The following is a 20,576-nucleotide window of genomic DNA, read 5'->3' as shown; positions in this document are numbered from 1 at the left end:
ACATATAAAATAAATGTGGGCAAAAGTATGAATTAATGTGGGTTATCAAACAGAAAAGAACCAACTATATTGTCAGCTACGATAAACGGTGATGATTAAGAAATAATAAGTAATAACTGAGAATTCCTTCAGAACTATCATAAACATTCAACATTCATAACCCAGAAATGAACAGATGAGCGCTCAGATGATCCAAACATTCATACTGTGGTGAAACTTAGTAAAATTATAAATATACAGTGTGTAATAAATGGGACAGAGGTTATAGATATAGTGTTCAACACTGATAAACTGAACATAGTCCACATGTGGCTCTGCTGTAAAAATCCTGACTGACAGATGAGCATCTATAGACAAAAACAAACACTCTAAACCTACATCTATGACACGGAAACAAACATTTTAAAATTACTAAACATGGCAATTTATTTCATATTATGTGGGATTAACAGAGCAAGTTAAATCTTATTTATTCTGCTTTTACAGTGTCAGAATCCTGGAGAAGTCGTGAATGACGCTGAAAGTCCCTCTTCCCGCCAGTCTTACGGATCAGCTTTATGTCCGTGATGATGATGTCATGACTCACTGCCTTGCACATGTCATAGATGGTCAGCGCTGCCACCGTAACTGCCGTCAGAGCCTCCATCTCCACTCCTGTCCTGCCTGTAGTGCGGCAGGTTGCTGTGACAACCACAGTGTTCTGGGGCTCATCGAGGTCAAAGGCGACAGACGTGTGATCTAAAGGAAGCGTGTGGCAGAGCGGGATGAGTGCTGAAGTCTGTTTGGAAGCCATGACGCCAGCCAACTGTGCCACAGTCAGCGCGTCACCCTTGACCAGCTGGTTGTCCCGCAGTAACTTAAAGGCGGTGGAGCCCAGGATGACCGCGGCACACGCTGTGGCTATTCGACGTGTTGGAAGCTTTCTGCCAATATCCACCACGGTGGCTCTGCCTTGGGCATCTGTATGTGTCAGCTGGACTTCGGCAGCACCATCCAGCTGGTTACGGTTGGCTGACACGGTCTGATCGCTGGCTGATTGCCTGAGATTTCTGACGTTCACTGAAATTTGATTATGGCACAGTCTAACACTGTAGCGGTTTTCACTGGGCTTGGCATTCGCCGATAATGTGCAAAACGTTCCTGGGGTCCCGACTAAGTCTTTCTTAAAAATTTTCAGACTCCCAAATTGTGCGTATCTGAGATAGTGAGTGTTAGCATAGCTCACTGCATTTATGCGTGTCAAATAAACTGCAATCTTACTGACACAACGGAGATACTGGAACAGATTGTCCAACTGAATGGACTGAAGATGTGCTACACTGTAGAGAACGTCTGTCTTACACAGTTTTTCTTCTCTGACACATAAAATAATTTGGGTATGTTCATTCATTGACATTCTACAGTCGCAAACATGGGTTGTCTGTTTTAAATCAGTGCAATCTGAAAGGCAAGAAACAGTATCTCTATTCAGCACTGTCCTACTGGAAGGACACAGCTGTTGAGAGACACTTTCAAGCTTGCAAAAAACAGGTAAAACCTTCTCGCTGGTCTGTGAATTTGGCACACTTGAAGGGTGTTGGGATGTGGTACCTGTTGGGTAACAAAAACACAAACATTAAGTGCAGAATCCACTGAAAATAAGCTGTCATTAATGTACATATAAAATAAATCACAAGAAAACATGGAAATAATTTCAGGACATCATGAGTGAGATGTGTACCTACAGCCATGTCACCCACCAATGAGGATCATAGGCCTGTTCTTCATTTGAGACAGCGTGAACATGCCTGAAGAGAGAAATAAGATGAGCGTCTTGGTAAAGGGACTGCATTTATGTAGCTCATCTCTGAATCAGAAATTCAAAGCACTGATGTACCACATTCACGCATACCGACGTCAGGGTGCTGCCATGCAACGTGCTCACTACACACCGGAAGCAGCTCGGAGATTAAGGACCTTGCCCAAAGGCCCTTAGTGACTGTCTGGCCTGGCTGGGGTTTCAACAGAGGATCCTCTGGTCTTAAGCCCAACACTTAACCACTAGAGCAGGGGTCACCAACCCTGTTCCTGGAGGGCACCTGCCCTGCATGTTTTCTAACTCGCCCTGTCCCACTCCCAGGCAATTAACCATCAGGTGTGCTAAGCCAATCAAGAGCTGGAAAACATCACTTTTAAAAAAATTAGGTGTGACTTGAGTAGACAGACTTGGAAAACATGCAGGATAGGTGCCCTCCAAGAACCCCTCGACCATCACCTCCCATAATCATACCCTCTTTTTTTGAAGAACACTGGCTAAGCAACTACCCAAAATAAAAATAAAAATAAAATATTTGAATTAAAGCTTATTAACCACCCACCTAAAATGAATTAATTCTGTGATTTCCAACACTGTAAAAAGCAAAAAATGAGTTTTCATGTTTTTGTAGTCTCTTCCACGTGTGACTTGTCATCCACTTGACCTGTACACTTATTTTGAAAGACTCTTGTGCAATAAACAGGAAGTGTCCCGTGACAATGGCTAGCTTTGTAACTCCAGTCACATGGTGAGGTCTCAAGGAAAGATAAATATATAAGGAGCTGTGCTCATACTATCAGTTTGTGTTTGATTTTGACGGACAAAAGTCTTCTTTCCATCCTCAAAATGAGTTCCTTGTCAGCTGATGTTACAAAGTTCGTCAGAAAATTTTGTGAGTGTTCAAAAATTTGAGGGGCGTTCAAATGGAGATCATTGCTGCTGCCTAGACATCTGTTTGCTGTTTTGAGTGTGAGAGTGGGACGTCCTTAAAAATCTGAGGTTTGTTTGCTAACTGACCACAAACCAACCTGCATGCTGTTTCTTCTTTCTGCCCACAGCAGCTCCAATGATTTGCAGCAGTTCTTCATCAGAGGCCCCAGAACGTAAAAGATCCCTGAGGGACACCTCAGAGGTCCCAAACAAGCACACCTAAGACCAGGGAAGATAAAAACTCCATGGACGTTCCTTCCGTAGGATGAGATTTATAGCTAATAAAACAATTAGTAGAACATTCCCAACACATATAAAGTTCAAAGACAATAACAGATTCTCATCATCATCTTACTGAAGCCAAACCAAGCACAAAAACAGATTTACCTTCAGGTTTCCATCTGCGGTGATGCGTAATCGGTTGCAGGAGCCACAAAAATGGTCAGACATGGAGGTTATGAAGCCCACCTGACCTTCAAATCCAGGCACTTTAAAAGCCTGTTAGAAGACAGAAAAAGATCACACTGATATCTGAGTGGAGCTGCAATGATTAACCAACTATTAGATTAACAGACAACTAATTGTAGAATTGATTAATCTTTTAAGGTTGTTTTTTTTAATATCCAAACTCATTGATTTCAGCTTCTTAAATGTGAATATTTTATTTTACTGGTTCCTTTACTCCTCTCTGGCAGTAAATTAATTATCTTTGGTTTGCTGACAAAATAAAATACTTGAAGGTGTGATGCTGGGCTCTGGATCACAAAGACTGACAATTTTCACCATTTTATGGACCCAACAATTAATCAACCCAAAGATGTATTTAAAAAAAAATGTCTTAAAACATTTAAACCCATGAAAAAGTTGTTGACCTGCTTGAAGTACTTGACTCACGTTTGGTTTAGAAAATAATGTGGGTCGCGAGGGCCAAGTAGGGAGGGGACAAAAAATTCTAATTGGATGAAATTAATCAAAATACACTCAAAAATATAAACGCAACACTTTTGGTTTTGCTCCCATTTTGTATGAGATGAACTCAAAGATCTAAAACTTTTTCCACATACACAATATCACCATTTCCCTCAAATATTGTTCACAAACCAGTCTAAATCTGTGATAGTGAGCACTTCTCCTTTGCTGAGATAATCAATCAATCAATCAATCAACTTTTTTCTTATATAGCGCCAAATCACAACAAACAGTTGCCCCAAGGCGCTCCATATTGTAAGGCAAGGCCATACAATAATTATGAAAAACCCCAACGGTCAAAACGACCCCCTATGAGCAAGCACTTGGCCACAGTGGGAAGGAAAAACTCCCTTTTAACAGGAAGAAACCTCCAGCAGAACCAGGCTCAGGGAGGGGCAGTCTTCTGCTGAGACTGGTTGGGGCTGAGGGAAAGAACCAGGAAAAAGACATGCCGAGAAGGGGGGCAGAGATCGATCACTAATGATTAAATGCAGAATGATGCATACGGAGCAAAAAGAGAAAGAAACAGTGCATCATGGGAACCCCCCCACAGTCTACGTCTAAAGCAACATAACCAAGGGATGGTCCAGGGTCACCCGATCCAGCCCTAACTATAAGCCTTAGCGAAAAGGAAAGTTTTAAGCCTAATCTTAAAAGTAGAGAGGGTATCTGTCTCCCTGATCTGAATTGGGAGCTGGTTCCACAGGAGAGGAGCCTGAAAGCTGAAGGCTCTGCCTCCCATTCTACTCTTACAAACCCTAGGAACCACAAGTAAGCCCGCAGTCTGAGAGCGAAGCGCTCTAATGGGGTAATATGGTGGTAATCCATCCCACCTCACAGGTGTGCCATATCAAGATGCTGATTAGACAGCATGATTAGTGCACAGGTGTGCCTTAGACTGCCCACAATAAAAGGCCACTCTGAAAGGTGCAGTTTTATCACACAGCACAATGCCACAGATGTCGCAAGATTTGAGGGAGCGTGCAATTGGCATGCTGACAACAGGAATGTCAACCAGAGCTGTTGCTCGTGTATTGAATCTTCATTTCTCTACCATAAGTCGTCTCCAAAGGCGTTTCAGAGAATTTGCCAGTACATCCAACCAGCCTCACAACCGCAGACCACGTGTAACCACACCAGCCCAGGACCTCCACATCCAGCGTGTTCACCTCCAAGACTGTCTGGGACCTGCCACTCGGACAGCTGCTGAAACAATCGGTTTGCATAACCAAAGAATTTCTGTACAAACTGTCAGAAACCGTCTCAGGGAAGCTCATCTGCATGCTCGTCGTCCTCATCGGGGTCTCGACCTGACTCCAGTTTGTCGTCGTAACCGACTTGAGTGGGCAAATGCTCACATTCGCTGGCGTTTGGCACGTTGGAGAGGTGTTCTCTTCACGGATGAATCCCGGTTCACACTGTTCAGGGCAGATGGCAGACAGCGTGTGTGGCGTCGTGTGGGTGAGTGGTTTTCTGATGTCAATGTTGTGGATCGAGTGGCCCATGGTGGCGGTGGGGTTATGGTATGGGCAGGCGTTTGTTATGGACGAAGAACACAGGTGCATTTTATTGATGGCATTTTAAATGCACAGAGATACCGTGACGAGATCCTGAGGCCCATTGTTGTGCCAACGAAGAACATCACCTCATGTTGCAGCAGGATAATGCACGGCCCCATGTTGCAAGGATCTGTACACAATTCTTGGAAGCTGAAAATGTCCCAGTTCTTGCATGGCCGGCATACTCACCGGACTATCCAGGGTTGGGACCAGGAAGCAGAGTTGTAGTCTTACACACCTCTCTGCAGCTTCTCTCCCCCTGCCATCCCCTCATTACCCCATCCCCGTAGAGACGGTGCCTGCTCCCAGACTACCAATAACCAGCAAAAATCTATTTAAGCATAAAAATTCAAAAAAGAAAAAATAATATAGCACCTTCAACTGCACCACAGACTAAAACAGTTAAATGTGGTCCATTAAACATTAGGTCTCTCTCTTCTAAGTCCCTGTTGGTAAATGATATAATAATTGATCAACATATTGATTTATTCTGCCTTACAGAAACCTGGTTACAGCAGGATGAATATGTTAGTTTAAATGAGTCAACACCCCCGAGTCACACTAACTGTCAGAATGCTCGTAGCACGGGCCGGAGGATTAGCAGCAATCTTCCATTTCAGCTTATTAATTAATCAAAAACCCAGACAGAGCTTTAATTCATTTGAAAGCTTGACTCTTAGTCTTGTCCATCCAAATTGGAAGTCCCAAAAACCAGTTTTATTTGTATTATCTATCGTCCACCTGGTCGTTACTGTGAGTTTCTCTGTGAATTTTCAGACCTTTTGTCTGACTTAGTGCTTAGCTCAGATAAGATAATTATAGTGGGCGATTTTAACATCCACACAGATGCTGAGAATGACAGCCTCAACACTGCATTTAATCTATTATTAGACTCTATTGGCTTTGCTCAAAAAGTAAATGAGTCCACCCACCACTTTAATCATATCTTAGATCTTGTTCTGACTTATGGTATGGAAATAGAAGACTTAACAGTATTCCCTGAAAACTCCCTTCTGTCTGATCATTTCTTAATAACATTTACATTTACTCTGATGGACTACCCAGCAGTGGGGAATAAGTTTCATTACACTAGAAGTCTTTCAGAAAGCGCTGTAACTAGGTTTAAGGATATGATTCCTTCTTTATGTTCTCTAATGCCATATACCAACACAGTGCAGAGTAGCTACCTAAACTCTGTAAGTGAGATAGAGTATCTCGTCAATAGTTTTACATCCTCATTGAAGACAACTTTGGATGCTGTAGCTCCTCTAAAAAAGAGAGCTTTAAATCAGAAGTGCCTGACTCCGTGGTATAACTCACAAACTCGTAGCTTAAAGCAGATAACCCGTAAGTTGGAGAGGAAATGGCGTCTCACTAATTTAGAAGATCTTCACTTAGCCTGGAAAAAGAGTCTGTTGCTCTATAAAAAAGCCCTCCGTAAAGCTAGGACATCTTTCTACTCATCACTAATTGAAGAAAATAAGAACAACCCCAGGTTTCTTTTCAGCACTGTGGCCAGGATGACAAAGAGTCAGAGCTCTATTGAGCTGAGTATTCCATTAACTTTAACTAGTAATGACTTCATGACTTTCTTCGCTAACAAAATTTTAACTATTAGAGAAAAAATTACTCATAACCATCCCAAAGACGTATCGTTATCTTTGGCTGCTTTCAGTGATGCCGGTATTTGGTTAGACTCTTTCTCTCCGATTGTTCTGTCTGAGTTATTTTCATTAGTTACTTCATCCAAACCATCAACATGTTTATTAGACCCCATTCCTACCAGGCTGCTCAAGGAAGCCCTACCATTATTTAATGCTTCGATCTTAAATATGATCAATCTATCTTTGTTAGTTGGCTATGTACCACAGGCTTTAAGGTGGCAGTAATTAAACCATTACTTAAAAAGCCATCACTTGACCCAGCTATCTTCGCTAATTATAGGCCAATCTCCAACCTTCCTTTTCTCTCAAAAATTCTTGAGAGGGTAGTTGTAAAACAGCTAACTGATCATCTGCAGAGGAATGGTCTATTTGAAGAGTTTCAGTCAGGTTTTAGAATTCATCCTAGTACAGAAACAGCATTAGTGAAGGTTACAAATGATCTTCTTATGGCCTCGGACAGTGGACTCATCTCTGTGCTTGTTCTGTTAGACCTCAGTGCTGCTTTTGATACTGTTGACCATAAAATTTTATTACAGAGATTAGAGCATGCCATAGGTATTAAAGGCACTGCGCTGCGGTAGTTTGAATCATATTTGTCTAATAGATTACAATTTGTTATTAGATTACAGTTTGTTCATGTAAATGGGGAATCTTCTTCACAGACTAAAGTTAATTATGGAGTTCCACAAGGTTCTGTGCTAGGACCAATTTTATTCACTTTATACATGCTAGTTCCTAGGGTTTGTAAGAGTAGAATGGGAGGCAGAGCCTTCAGCTTTCAGGCTCCTCTCCTGTGGAACCAGCTCCCAATTCAGATCAGGGAGACAGACACCCTCTCTACTTTTAAGATTAGGCTTAAAACTTTCCTTTTTGCTAAAGCTTATAGTTAGGGCTGGATCAGGTGACCCTGAACCATCCCTTAGTTATGCTGCTATAGACGTAGACTGCTGGGGGGTTCCCATGATGCACTGTTTCTCTTTTTGCACTGTATGCACCACTCTGCATTTAATCATTAGTGATCGATCTCTGCTCCCCTCCACAGCATGTCTTTTTCCTGGTTCTCTCCCTCAGCCCCAACCAGTCCCAGCAGAAGACTGCCCCTCCCTGAGCCTGGTTCTGCTGGAGGTTTCTTCCTGTTAAAAGGGAGTTTTTCCTTCCCACTGTAGCCAAGTGCTTGCTCACAGGGGGTCGTTTTGACCGTTGGGGTTTACATAATTATTGTATGGCCTTGCCTTACAATATAAAGTGCCTTGGGGCAACTGTTTGTTGTGATTTGGCGCTATATAAAAAAATTGATTGATTGATTGATTGACATGTCACCCATTGAGCATGTTTGGGATGCTCTGGACTGGCGTATATGACAGCGTGTACCAGTTCCTGCCAATATCCAGCAACTTCGCACAGCCATTGAAGAGGAGTGGACCAACATTCCACAGGCCACAACTGACAACCTGATCAAGTCTATGCGAAGGAGATGTGTTGCACTGCATGAGGCAAATGGTGGTCACACCAGATACTGACTGGTATCCCCCCCCAATAAATCAAAACTGCACCTTTCAGAGTGGCCTTTTATTGTGGGCAGTCTAAGGCACACCTGTGCACTAATCATGGTGTCTAATCAGCATCTTGATATGGCACACCTGTGAGGTGGGATGGATTATCTCAGCAAAGGAGAAGTGCTCACTATCACAGATTTAGCCTGGTTTGTGAACAATATTTCAGGGAAATGGTGATATTGTGTATGTGGAAAAAGTTTTAGATCTTTGAGTTCATCTCATACAAAATGGGAGCAAAACCAAAAGTGTTGCGTTTATATTTTTTGTTGAGTGTATTTTATTATGTTCCTGCTTTTACAACTTTCGAACATCTTAGTCATGTTTCAGTCATAACTTTAGACTACTGTAGAGCTCTATATGTTGGTTTTAGCTGCTCTTCTCTTGCACGCTTGCAGTTAGTCCAAAATGCTGCTGCTCACCTTTTAACAGGCTCTTGCAAGTGAGAACATATGTATTTCCCCTATTTTTGCATCCTTACACTCGTTTTAAGATTTTATTATTTAAGTCTCTTCATGGGTCGCACCAACCTACAAATCTGACCTGTTCAAGCAGGGGGTGGTACCATTTTGCTAAATTAATTCAAATAAATTAATTACCCCATTAAGAATATGGGGACAGACCTTCTGAAGAGGAATCTATTAAGTGTTGACAAATTGACCCAACAGAACCCTTGTGTATATTATACCCTCTGAAAGTGAGTGCTGTTGAAAAATGACAGAAATGCTGCATATAATGCTTAAAATATGACCTTTTTTGGTCTTTAGCAGATATTTTCAGCACAGGAGACAATTTAATATGATGGTTATGTGTGCCATATGTCTCATTTTTGCTTTCAGCAAAAGTGACAGAATTGAATAAAGGACATAAATTGTGAAAAATAACAGCATATCATTGCTATTTCAGATGTTGGCCATTTGTATGCTTGTTGCAGGTGAAAAATGGCTGCTAATAAATCCTTTACAAGATCACAGGCCAAAAAGACACTTTGTGGTGTAGACTACAGAGACGACAGATTCCAAGTGGGATGCTGCTGCAGTTAAAGAATACGTATGTAGCAGCCACTGACATAGATGAACACACCAACGTAGGACATCTCTAAATGGAGAGTCACTGTGCTCCAGATACCTCGCTTTCTCTGCTCTGCCAAAATCTAGTGACCTCTTTCACCTCATGAAGGACCACAACAAGCTCCCCATGAACATGTATGCAGTGAATCTGAAGCTCTACCTCAACATTACCTCACATGCAGAGGTCACTTTGAATGACTTTAGTCAAGCCATGGATACAATTCTGACCAACCAATACTAGCTGTGGGGTGAGGGGCTTCCCTTTCCATGGACTATGACCAACATGTTCAGAAATGGACCATTACAGACATGAATGCTCACATTATTCAAACCTCACAATATCTACAATGTTCCTGTAATATTATGTTTGTGTGTGATAGAAGAAAATGCTACTAAAATAGCTTTCTTTATTGGTTTACTGGCTCTTTGTTATTTCCAAACAGCATTTTGGAGTAAAAAATGCACGATTTGGGGGGTTTCAACTTTAGGGGGCATGTACAGTCTTGTTCATAATAACCGTCTCCATATTTTTAAGGGGGTATTTCAAAATATTTGTACTAACACCAACCCCTACTTGAAGCCATATGTTCTATTGAGGTTGCTAAGGTCTATGGATCAACCACTTTTAGTCATCCCTAAAACACAACTTACAGCTATTGTAGCTCTGAGGCTTTGGAATGAGCATCCTCGATGTGTTAGGTTGGCCCCCACGTTGGTTGTTTTTAAAAGTCTTTTAAAAATCTATTTTTAATTCTTGGCTTTTAAATTCATGCTCTTGTACAGTTGTTTCTCTTGTAATTTCTTTTATCTGTATTTCTTGGTGTTTTATTTAGCTGTTGTACTCTGTTCTTTATAAATAAAGCTGGATTGATTCCCACTATTTTCATACTGCAGCAAGATCACACAAACATACCACATTCTATTAGTTCTTAGAATTACATCACACCACAGGAATGACCAGATTGTCACTGCACCTTCTCCTTGTCCTGTCCTTCTCAAAACTGCCCCCTGCACTGCACTTTTTCATTCATTCTGCAAGTGATCATCTGTCCAAATGTAGGTTCAACAATAAACTAGTCAGAAAAACAGCTCTCCAGCCAAATGTTCCCATCTGTATTTAAACACACACTCAAATATGCTCCGTCAGTGTATGTGTGCACGTGCTGTGAAGCAAACCTCGATTTGTAAAGCAGGTGGGGGAGAATTTATTTTTCCTTTCAAGTTTTAACTGCAGTTCAGCACCATGGACAGCGCACAGCACATTTCACTTACACAGCAGCTCACAAAGGATTAGAAACATTGTAAAGTTGAATAATTGTGGTGGAGATGATGGTGATGGTGAGTGCAGGGTGGATGATTTATGTGTACAACCCCTGGCAAAAATTATGGAATCACCGGCCTCTGAGGATGTTCATTCAGTTGTTTAATTTTGTAGAAAAAAAGCAGGTCACAGACCTGACACAAAACTAAACTCATTTCAAATGGCAACTTTCTGGCTTTAAGAAACACTATAAGAAATCACGAAAAAAAATTGTGGCAGTCAGTAACGTTACTTTTTTTAGACCAAGCAGAGGGAAATAAAATATGGAATCACTCAATTCTAAGGAAAAAATTATGGAATCATGAAAAACAAAAGAACGCTCCAACACATCACTAGTATTTTGTTGCACCACCTCTGGCTTTTATAACAGCTTGCAGTCTCTGAGGCATGGACTTAATGAGTGACAAACAGTACTCTTCATCAATCTGGCTCCAACTTTCTCTGATTGCTGTTGCCAGATCAGCTTTGCAGGTTGGAGCCTTGTCATGGACCATTTTCTTCAACTTCCACCAAAGATTTTCAATTGGATTAAGATCCGGACTATTTGCAGGCCATGACATTGACCCTATGTGTCTTTTTGCAAGGAATGTTTTCACAGTTTTTGCTCTATGGCAAGATGCATTATCATCTTGAAAAATGATTTCATCATCCCCAAACACACTTTCAATTGATGGGATAAGAAAAGTGTCCAAAATATCAACGTAAACTTGTGCATTTATTGATGATGTAATGACAGCCATCTCCCCAGTGCCTTTACCTGACATGCAGCCCCATATCATCAATGACTGTGGAAATTTACATGTTCTCTTCAGGCAGTCATCTTTATAAATCTCATTGGAACGGCACCAAACAAAAGTTCCAGCATCATCACCTTGCCCAATGCAGATTCGAGATTCATCATTGAATATGACTTTCATCCAGGCATCCACAGTCCACGATTGCTTTTCCTTAGCCCATTGCAACCTTGTTTTTTTCTGTTTAGGTGTTAATGATGGCTTTCGTTTAGCTTTTCTGTATGTAAATCTCATTTCCTTTAGGCGGTTTCTTACAGTTCGGTCACAGACGTTCTTTAGGCAGTTTCTTACAGTTCGGTCACAGACGTTGACTCCAGTTTCCTCCCATTCTTTCCTCATTTGTTTTGTTGTGCATTCTCGATTTTTGAGACATATTGCTTTAAGTTTTCTTGACGCTTTGATGTCTTCCTTGGTCTACCAGTATGTTTGCCTTTAACAACCTTCCCATGTTTGTATTTGGTCCAGAGTTTAGACACAGCTGACTGAACAACCAACATCTTTTGCAACATTGCGTGATGATTTACCCTCTTTTAAGAGTTTGATAATCCTCTTCTTTGTTTCAATTGGCATCTCTCGTGTTGGAGCCATGATTCATGTCAGTCCACTTGGTGCAACAGCTCTCCAAGGTGTGATCACTCCTTTTTAGATGCAGACTAATGAGCAGATCTGATTTGATGCAGGTGTTAGTTTTGGGGATGAAAATTTACAGGGTGATTCCATAATTTATTCCTCAGAATTGAGTGAGTCCATATTTTTTTCCCTCTGCTTGGTCTAAAAAAGTAACCGTTACTGACTGCCACAATTTTTTTTCTTGATTTCTTATAGTGTTTCTTAAAGCCATAAAGTTGCCATTTGAAATGACTTTAGTTTTGTGTCATGTCTGTGATCTGCTTTTTTTTCTACAAAATTAAACAACTGAATAACATCCTCTGAGGCCGGTGATTCCATAATTTTTGCCAGGGGTTGTAGTAGTGGGTTCAGATGACAGAGCTGACCCACGCACAAGCGGACTGTATTGTGTGGGAAAGGACACCTCCCACGAGGCAACCTGTGCAATCAGCTTGTGCTGCAGAAGTTGCAAGAGCTTGAGTTTCTTGCTCATCTTAATATTTTAAAATAAATTTCAGCTGAAAATAATGGTATAAGTTAAGTCCTTCGCATTTAAAAATTCCATTTACAATAACACTTGCGCACACAATCCACTCGATATATTACCAGCCTCACAAACAGCAGGATGAATATGTTAGTTTAAATGAGTCAACACCCCCGAGTCACACTAACTGTCAGAATGCTCGTAGCACGGGCCGGGGTGGAGGATTAGCAGCAATCTTCCATTCCATCTTATTAATTAATCCAAAACCCAGACAGAGCTTTAATTCATTTGAAAGCTTGTCTCTTAGTCTTGTCCATCCAAATTGGAAGTCCCAAAAACCAGTTTTATTTGTTATTATCTATCGTCCACCTGGTCGTTACTGTGAGTTTCTCTGTGAATTTTCAGACCTTTTGTCTGACTTAGTGCTTAGCTCAGATAAGATAATTATAGTGGGCGATTTTAACATCCACACAGATGCTGAGAATGACAGCCTCAACACTGCATTTAATCTATTATTAGACTCTATTGGCTTTGCTCAAAAGTAAATGAGTCCACCCACCACTTTAATCATATCTTAGATCTTGTTCTGAGTTATGGTATGGAAATAGAAGACTTAACAGTATTCCCTGAAAACTCCCTTCTGTCTGATCATTTCTTAATAACATTTACATTTACTCTGATGGACTACCCAGCAGTGGGGAATAAGTTTCATTACACTAGAAGTCTTTCAGAAAGCGCTGTAACTAGGTTTAAGGATATGATTCCTTCTTTATGTTCTCTAATGCCATATACCAACACAGTGCAGAGTAGCTACCTAAACTCTGTAAGGGAGATAGAGTATCTCGTCAATAGTTTTACATCCTCATTGAAGACAACTTTGGATGCTGTAGCTCCTCTGAAAAAGAGAGCTTTAAATCAGAAGTGTCTGACTCCATGGTATAACTCACAAACTCGTAGCTTAAAGCAGATAACCCGTAAGTTGGAGAGGAAATGGCGTCTCACTAATTTAGAAGATCTTCACTTAGCCTGGAAAAAGAGTCTGTTGCTCTATAAAAAAGCCCTCCGTAAAGCTAGGACATCTTTCTACTCATCACTAATTGAAGAAAATAAGAACAACCCCAGGTTTCTTTTCAGCACTGTAGCCAGGCTGACAAAGAGTCAGAGCTCTATTGAGCTGAGTATTCCATTAACTTTAACTAGTAATGACTTCATGACTTTCTTTGCTAACAAAATTTTAACTATTAGAGAAAAAATTACTCATAACCATCCCAAAGACGTATCGTTATCTTTGGCTGCTTTCAGTGATGCCGGTATTTGGTTAGACTCTTTCTCTCCGATTGTTCTGAGTTATTCTCATTAGTTACTTCATCCAAACCATCAACATGTTTATTAGACCCCATTCCTACCAGGCTGCTCAAGGAAGCCCTACCATTATTTAATGCTTCGATCTTAAATATGATCAATCTATCTTTGTTAGTTGGCTATGTACCACAGGCTTTTAAGGTGGCAGTAATTAAACCATTACTTAAAAAGCCATCACTTGACCCAGCTATCTTAGCTAATTATAGGCCAATCTCCAACCTTCCTTTTCTCTCAAAAATTCTTGAAAGGGTAGTTGTAAAACAGCTAACTGATCATCTGCAGAGGAATGGTCTATTTGAAGAGTTTCAGGCAGGTTTTAGAATTCATCATAGTACAGAAACAGCATTAGTGAAGGTTACAAATGATCTTCTTATGGCCTCGGACAGTGGACTCATCTCTGTGCTTGTTCTGTTAGACCTCAGTGCTGCTTTTGATACTGTTGACCATAAAATTTTATTACAGAGATTAGAGCATGCCATAGGTATTAAAGGCACTGCGCTGCGGTGGTTTGAATCATATTTGTCTAATAGATTACAATTTGTTCATGTAAATGGGGAATCTTCTTCACAGACTAAAGTTAATTATGGAGTTCCACAAGGTTCTGTGCTAGGACCAATTTTATTTACTTTATACATGCTTCCCTTAGGCAGTATTATTAGACGGTATTGCTTAAATTTTCATTGTTACGCAGATGATACCCAGCTTTATCTATCCATGAAGCCAGAGGACACACACCAATTAGCTAAACTGCAGGATTGTCTTACAGACATAAAGACATGGATGACCTCTAATTTCCTGCTTTTAAACTCAGATAAAACTGAAGTTATTGTACTTGGCCCCACAAATCTTAGAAACATGGTGTCTAACCAGATCCTTACTCTGGATGGCATTACCCTGACCTCTAGTAATACTGTGAGAAATCTTGGAGTCATTTTTGATCAGGATATGTCATTCAAAGCGCATATTAAACAAATATGTAGGACTGCTTTTTTGCATTTACGCAATATCTCTAAAATCAGAAAGGTCTTGTCTCAGAGTGATGCTGAAAAACTAATTCATGCATTTATTTCCTCTAGGCTGGACTATTGTAATTCATTATTATCAGGTTGTCCTAAAAGTTCCCTAAAAAGCCTTCAGTTAATTCAAAATGCTGCAGCTAGAGTACTGACGGGGACTAGAAGGAGAGAGCATATCTCACCCATATTGGCCTCTCTTCATTGGCTTCCTGTTAATTCTAGAATAGAATTTAAAATTCTTCTTCTTACTTATAAGGTTTTGAATAATCAGGTCCCATCTTATCTTAGGGACCTCGTAGTACCATATCACCCCAATAGAGCGCTTCGCTCTCAGACTGCAGGCTTACTTGTAGTTCCTAGGGTTTGTAAGAGTAGAATGGGAGGCAGAGCCTTCAGCTTTCAGGCTCCTCTCCTGTGGAACCAGCTCCCAATTCAGATCAGGGAGACAGACACCCTCTCTACTTTTAAGATTAGGCTTAAAACTTTCCTTTTTGCTAAAGCTTATAGTTAGAGCTGGATCAGGTGACCCTGAACCATCCCTTAGTTATGCTGCTATAGACGTAGACTGCTGGGGGGTTCCCATGATGCACTGTTTCTTTCTCTTTTTGCTCTGTATGCACCACTCTGCATTTAATCATTAGTGATCGATCTCTGCTCCCCTCCACAGCATGTCTTTTTCCTGGTTCTCTCCCTCAGCCCCAACCAGTCCCAGCAGAAGACTGCCCCTCCCTGAGCCTGGTTCTGCTGGAGGTTTCTTCCTGTTAAAAGGGAGTTTTTCCTTCCCACTGTAGCCAAGTGCTTGCTCACAGGGGGTCGTTTTGACCGTTGGGGTTTTACATAATTATTGTATGGCCTTGCCTTACAATATAAAGCGCCTTGGGGCAACTGTTTGTTGTGATTTGGCGCTATATAAAAAAATTGATTGATTGATATTACAGTCCAAACATTCTACAGTGAGAATGTTTAAATAGCTTTTGTGCAAAGTAAATAAATGAGTTGTGACACCTCAAATTCAACTAACAGTTTCCATAATGTGATGATGACATTTTGGCATAAATAATTATTTATCCACTAACATAAAATTATGACAAATGAACAGAACTTTTAAAAAAAAAATCTGTAAAAACTGTATTGAGTCTGACAACACTCAATAGACCAAAGGTGTTCTTTTAAAATTACACAGAGAAAAGACACAAATCCTCATATTTAAAATGGTGAAACCAGACACATTTTCAAGGAATAAATTTATCATGAAACATTAACATCAATATCCCTGCTTTAACTTTGGTTATTTAATTAATATGGCAACTAATTGTAAATTAGGAGACTTGTGACCTTGGCCGTGTCCGTGTGTCCAGTAGGAACCATTTCCAGTTTGGGCCACTGCCGCTTTATGTGGTCTAGCATTTCCTGGTAGCTCACCATCTTCTTAAAATTCCACTTGTTGCCTACAGAAAGCCACTGAGGGTCAGTATGAAGCATAACAGCACAAAAAAAAAAAAAAAGCAGTAATGTCTTTTCTTCAAACAAAGCCACATTTTACTTTGGGAGCTTGTGGAAATATTGACTGAGAAAATATATATTCCAGTTTGGTGATGATGCAGATCTAATGTGACTTTAAAGGATCCAGGATCTTTTTTTTGAGAATGACTAAAACCTCAATGTACGTATCCTGATAAAAAGATTAAAAATGTGTGTGTCTCATAACTGTTTGGCTACACAAAGAAATTTGATCTGGAAAGGATCCAGACCGGGTAGGCTGTGTCCTCTCCTCTAAAAGATCCTCTACTGTTAAATATTCTACAGGACTCCTAAAATATTTACATCAGATTCTTTCTCCACATCGTTTTCACACAGTCTGTTGGGACTGATGTGTGGAGACAACATGTCTCAAGGTTTTGGAGTCCAGTGTCTTAATCAGGAACAGATTCACCACATCCAGGAAACAAACCCATTTGAATACCAAGTGAATACCTCAGCAGCGGCAATTTTATTTTATTTATACAAATCTATGTCACAGCATAAGACACTTCAAGATGCTACACAACAGTAAGCTCTAAATACACACACCTACTACTGAGCAAGCACACTGTCAAAAGTGTCAGGAAAAACTCTCTCGGGTGTTTGTTTTGTTTTTTAATTATTAATAGGAAGAAACCTTAAACAGACCAGACTAAGTAGGGTGACCATCTGCTTTGGACATACTACCACTAACAAAATAAAACAAAGTAAAACTGTCAAACATGCAGATACAGAAAATATTTGAATTCATTTCACCTTGTCCTGTCAAGCAATTTAAAAAATACCAATCAATGGTAATTAATTACAAGGTTTACAATTAATTATTCTATATTAATTACATTTAATCGCATGTATAATTGTTTTGAAAATATCACCAGTCAAATTGCAAAACAGACACACAGGCTTTCAGAAAACACAAAAACAATGAAATTCACTCTTCAAAACAGTTATAGAACTATTATTATTATTATTATTTCACCTGCTTGTGTTACTGAGCAGCAGGAAACATGAACAAGGCTCTTTGATTTCTCATGTCAGAGAACAACATGAAGCTAATCCATGTCATGGTGTTGTTTGTCTCTTGGCACTATTTAAAAAAATACTTCTGGTCTGGCAGTTATTTAAACTGTACAAAAACATGTCCAAAGGCACTCAAAAACACTCTTTATTTACAGGCCAGGTAGTGGAGATTAAAAAAAAAAAAATGGGCATATTATAGATGCTGTAACTCATTAATCTAAATTAACATGTACGTTTAGGGATGGAGTGGTTGCTTATCTGGGTGGTTGCCATCCAGGAACCAAACAGGTTCCATGATTTTATGAATGAGATGAAACGTGACACCAGCCCATGCTCCCAGACATGACTTGGACATGCAAGTAAGTACAATATATGTAAATGAAATAATTATATACATAAATATAAACTTTATTCTAAAATACTTCAAACATACTTCAAAAGAAAAAGTGCTCACCGTCAAAGGGCATATATTCAATGAAGCGCACCTCCAGAGGCTTATTCTCAGTGAGTGACACAAAATCAAGTAGCTCCTCCTCATTGAGTCCCCTCATAACCACACAGTTGACCTGCAGAGGGCAGCACACGACAGGCCAACGCTGATCAGAATAATGCACACAGCATCAGCAGGGACGGAATTCAGCCACCTCGTGTGTCGTCTTCACTCAATCATCTACTGCCAGTGGAGCAGATAATGAAAGCATCAAATCTGGCCTGATGATTCTCATGATATTACTCAGCATATCTGGCTGACTGGCCATTAAAAAATTCAAAATGACCACCAAAATGACCTATGGAAAATACACTTTTTTCATAGAAATGCTCCTGTTTGATCAATTAAAATGATACTGTCAAATTCCATTTAGTTATATTTTATTTTATTTGCTATTCATGGTATTTATTATATTTTATTTAGCCTATGTGCCAAATTAGAGTGAAGTTTATTACCTTCAGTATTAACTAGCATGTTGCCTGTGGGGATCCACGGGCTCTAGATTGGGTCGCGTTTATAAAAAAGGTAGCTGACATTTTTCAAGGGTGGTAACAAATGATGTAAAGTTTCTATAATGATTTTAACCAAAAGTGCAGGAAATTAAAATGAGAAAGTGTTATAAATAATTTAGCTGATGTTATGTTTTACAACTGGCAAGGTTGAGATGTTTCCTTTGTTCAGAGTTTGTCTGGTTACCAGGGACTGATTCATGGTGATATCAATGTCCACTGTTCACTAATGTTACCTCATACAATATCCCTAATTTCTCCACAAATATATTAGTCTTATCAACTTTCCATTTTGGCAGCGTTCATCCTTGACCCAAAATACATAAACATACCAAACGGCAAATGTCAGCTCTCCCCGGTTTCTCTGTGACTGAAGTTACACGCACGCATACATGTGCGTAGAAGCCACTTTGCTTTTAATATATAGGCGCTTCCACTCAGCACATATTTATAAAGTGTTCATCTCTTGAAACTACTGCCCATTGACCTATTAAAAGGTATTAAATGTTGAATATATTGTGCTGTCATTTTTAATATCTGCAGGCAACATGGACAAATGGCAGTTTAAGCCACTGAGGGTGTCATATTACTGTTGGAACATTAAAAATTAAATCCAGCATGCCTGAAAACCTACAATGTGACAGCAAGATCACACACATCAAATAAGTAACATTTCTGTGAGAAAAAAAAAAAGATTTTGGGGTTGATTTGGTGCCCATCATGCAATAGAAGAAAAAAGAAGAAGCCGAAAGAAGTTACTTATTGTGGGTGGTTAAATGTGAGAAACTCTCAATGTCAAGACCTACTGAGATTAAACTCTCAATATCGAGACCTACAGTGCTTTATCTTGTGAGTTTTACTCCACGGACGAACCCCTAAATATCAGGTTTATGTCTGTGGATTATTTACTGATTTACACTGTTAACCTCAATCAAAAAAAATCTTCCTTCATCAAACAAACACACAAACCCTGCTCTCTATCCAACCAGAAAAACACTCACTATCATGTTTTCATGTTTATAAGAAGCAACAGATAGAGTGAACATTTCTGCAAACATGTTTCTACTTACACAGGACAAAGTGGAATTACTGTACACAGTGAGTGTCAAAATAAATGTCAATTGATATGTCAAAAAACAAGAACAAGATATAATGTGACATTACCATAACGTGTCAATGGTAAAAACAGTGTAAAAAACAACCAAAAAAACAAAAACAAAATTACCACCTTAACAGGGTTGTATCCCATTTCGACTGCCTTATCAATACCCTCCATGACTTTGTGTAACCCTGGGAGAGACAAAGACAGATTAGAGCAATATTAAATGTTCTAAAATGTGCCGCCCCCCGCGCTCCCCACAAAACACAATCTATTGAGGTGGTCTGTGAGGTAAAATGATGTACAACCACATCTTGGTGTTGATTTCATTTGCAGTCAGTTAATAACAGCCTGTGTTAGTTCTGCTGGCAGTGATGATGGGAGGAGAAGACGAAGCAGGAGAACACTGACAAACTTTGTAAACAAAAAACAGAACTAGTAGAGAACTAGATGGTCTGTCAGAAGTAAACAATTGCTATATTTTTCCTTTAGATTTACCTCAACAATCATTGCTGCATAAAAATACATTTTTATCTTTACATTTGTGCTGCCATTAAGATGGAGATGACGCATGTTTTAGCTCTGAGATGCATAAAAGTACTGAAAAGAGCAGTTCATTTGTTTTGGTGTAAAACTGAATCCTGTATTTTCGGGATGTAAAGCCCCAAAAGTCGCATGTGTCAAAAAAAAAAAAAAAAAAAAAAAGTGTGGAAGAAAAATTGATGTTTTCCTCAAGTCTGCATTGCAGGATGTACCCGGCTCAGGGTCATTCTCCTCCTTGTTGATATAACACTGTGTTTCTCCAATTTAT

General features: G+C 39.8%; 1 protein-coding gene across 3 annotated transcripts in view; it reads right to left on the bottom strand.

Annotated features, from left to right (window-relative positions):
* mocs1 (molybdenum cofactor synthesis 1) overlaps positions 1-20,576 on the bottom strand; it is a 46,000-nt gene continuing 25,424 nt past the window's right edge. The window contains exons 5-11 of one of the 3 annotated variants that reach the window (XM_034159596.1): positions 19,895-19,956; positions 18,122-18,233; positions 16,462-16,574; positions 3,113-3,223; positions 2,824-2,944; positions 1,740-1,787; positions 1-1,590 (exon numbers count right to left, since the gene is read on the bottom strand). In XM_034159596.1, coding sequence (XP_034015487.1) covers positions 470-1,590; positions 1,740-1,787; positions 2,824-2,944; positions 3,113-3,223; positions 16,462-16,574; positions 18,122-18,233; positions 19,895-19,956 — 1,688 coding nt within the window. In that variant the 3' untranslated portion in view covers positions 1-469. Of the gene's footprint in view, positions 1,591-1,720; positions 1,788-2,823; positions 2,945-3,112; positions 3,224-16,461; positions 16,575-18,121; positions 18,234-19,894; positions 19,957-20,576 lie in introns of all 3 variants that reach the window. The other 2 variants (XM_034159599.1, XM_034159597.1) reach the window with 2 other exon arrangements.

The sequence above is a fragment of the Thalassophryne amazonica genome, chromosome 19, assembly GCF_902500255.1.
Source record: "Thalassophryne amazonica chromosome 19, fThaAma1.1, whole genome shotgun sequence".
Classification (NCBI taxonomy): Eukaryota; Metazoa; Chordata; class Actinopteri; order Batrachoidiformes; family Batrachoididae; genus Thalassophryne; species Thalassophryne amazonica.
The sequence above is the reverse complement of the archived record's forward strand: the minus strand, read 5'-3'. Positions and strand labels throughout refer to the sequence as shown.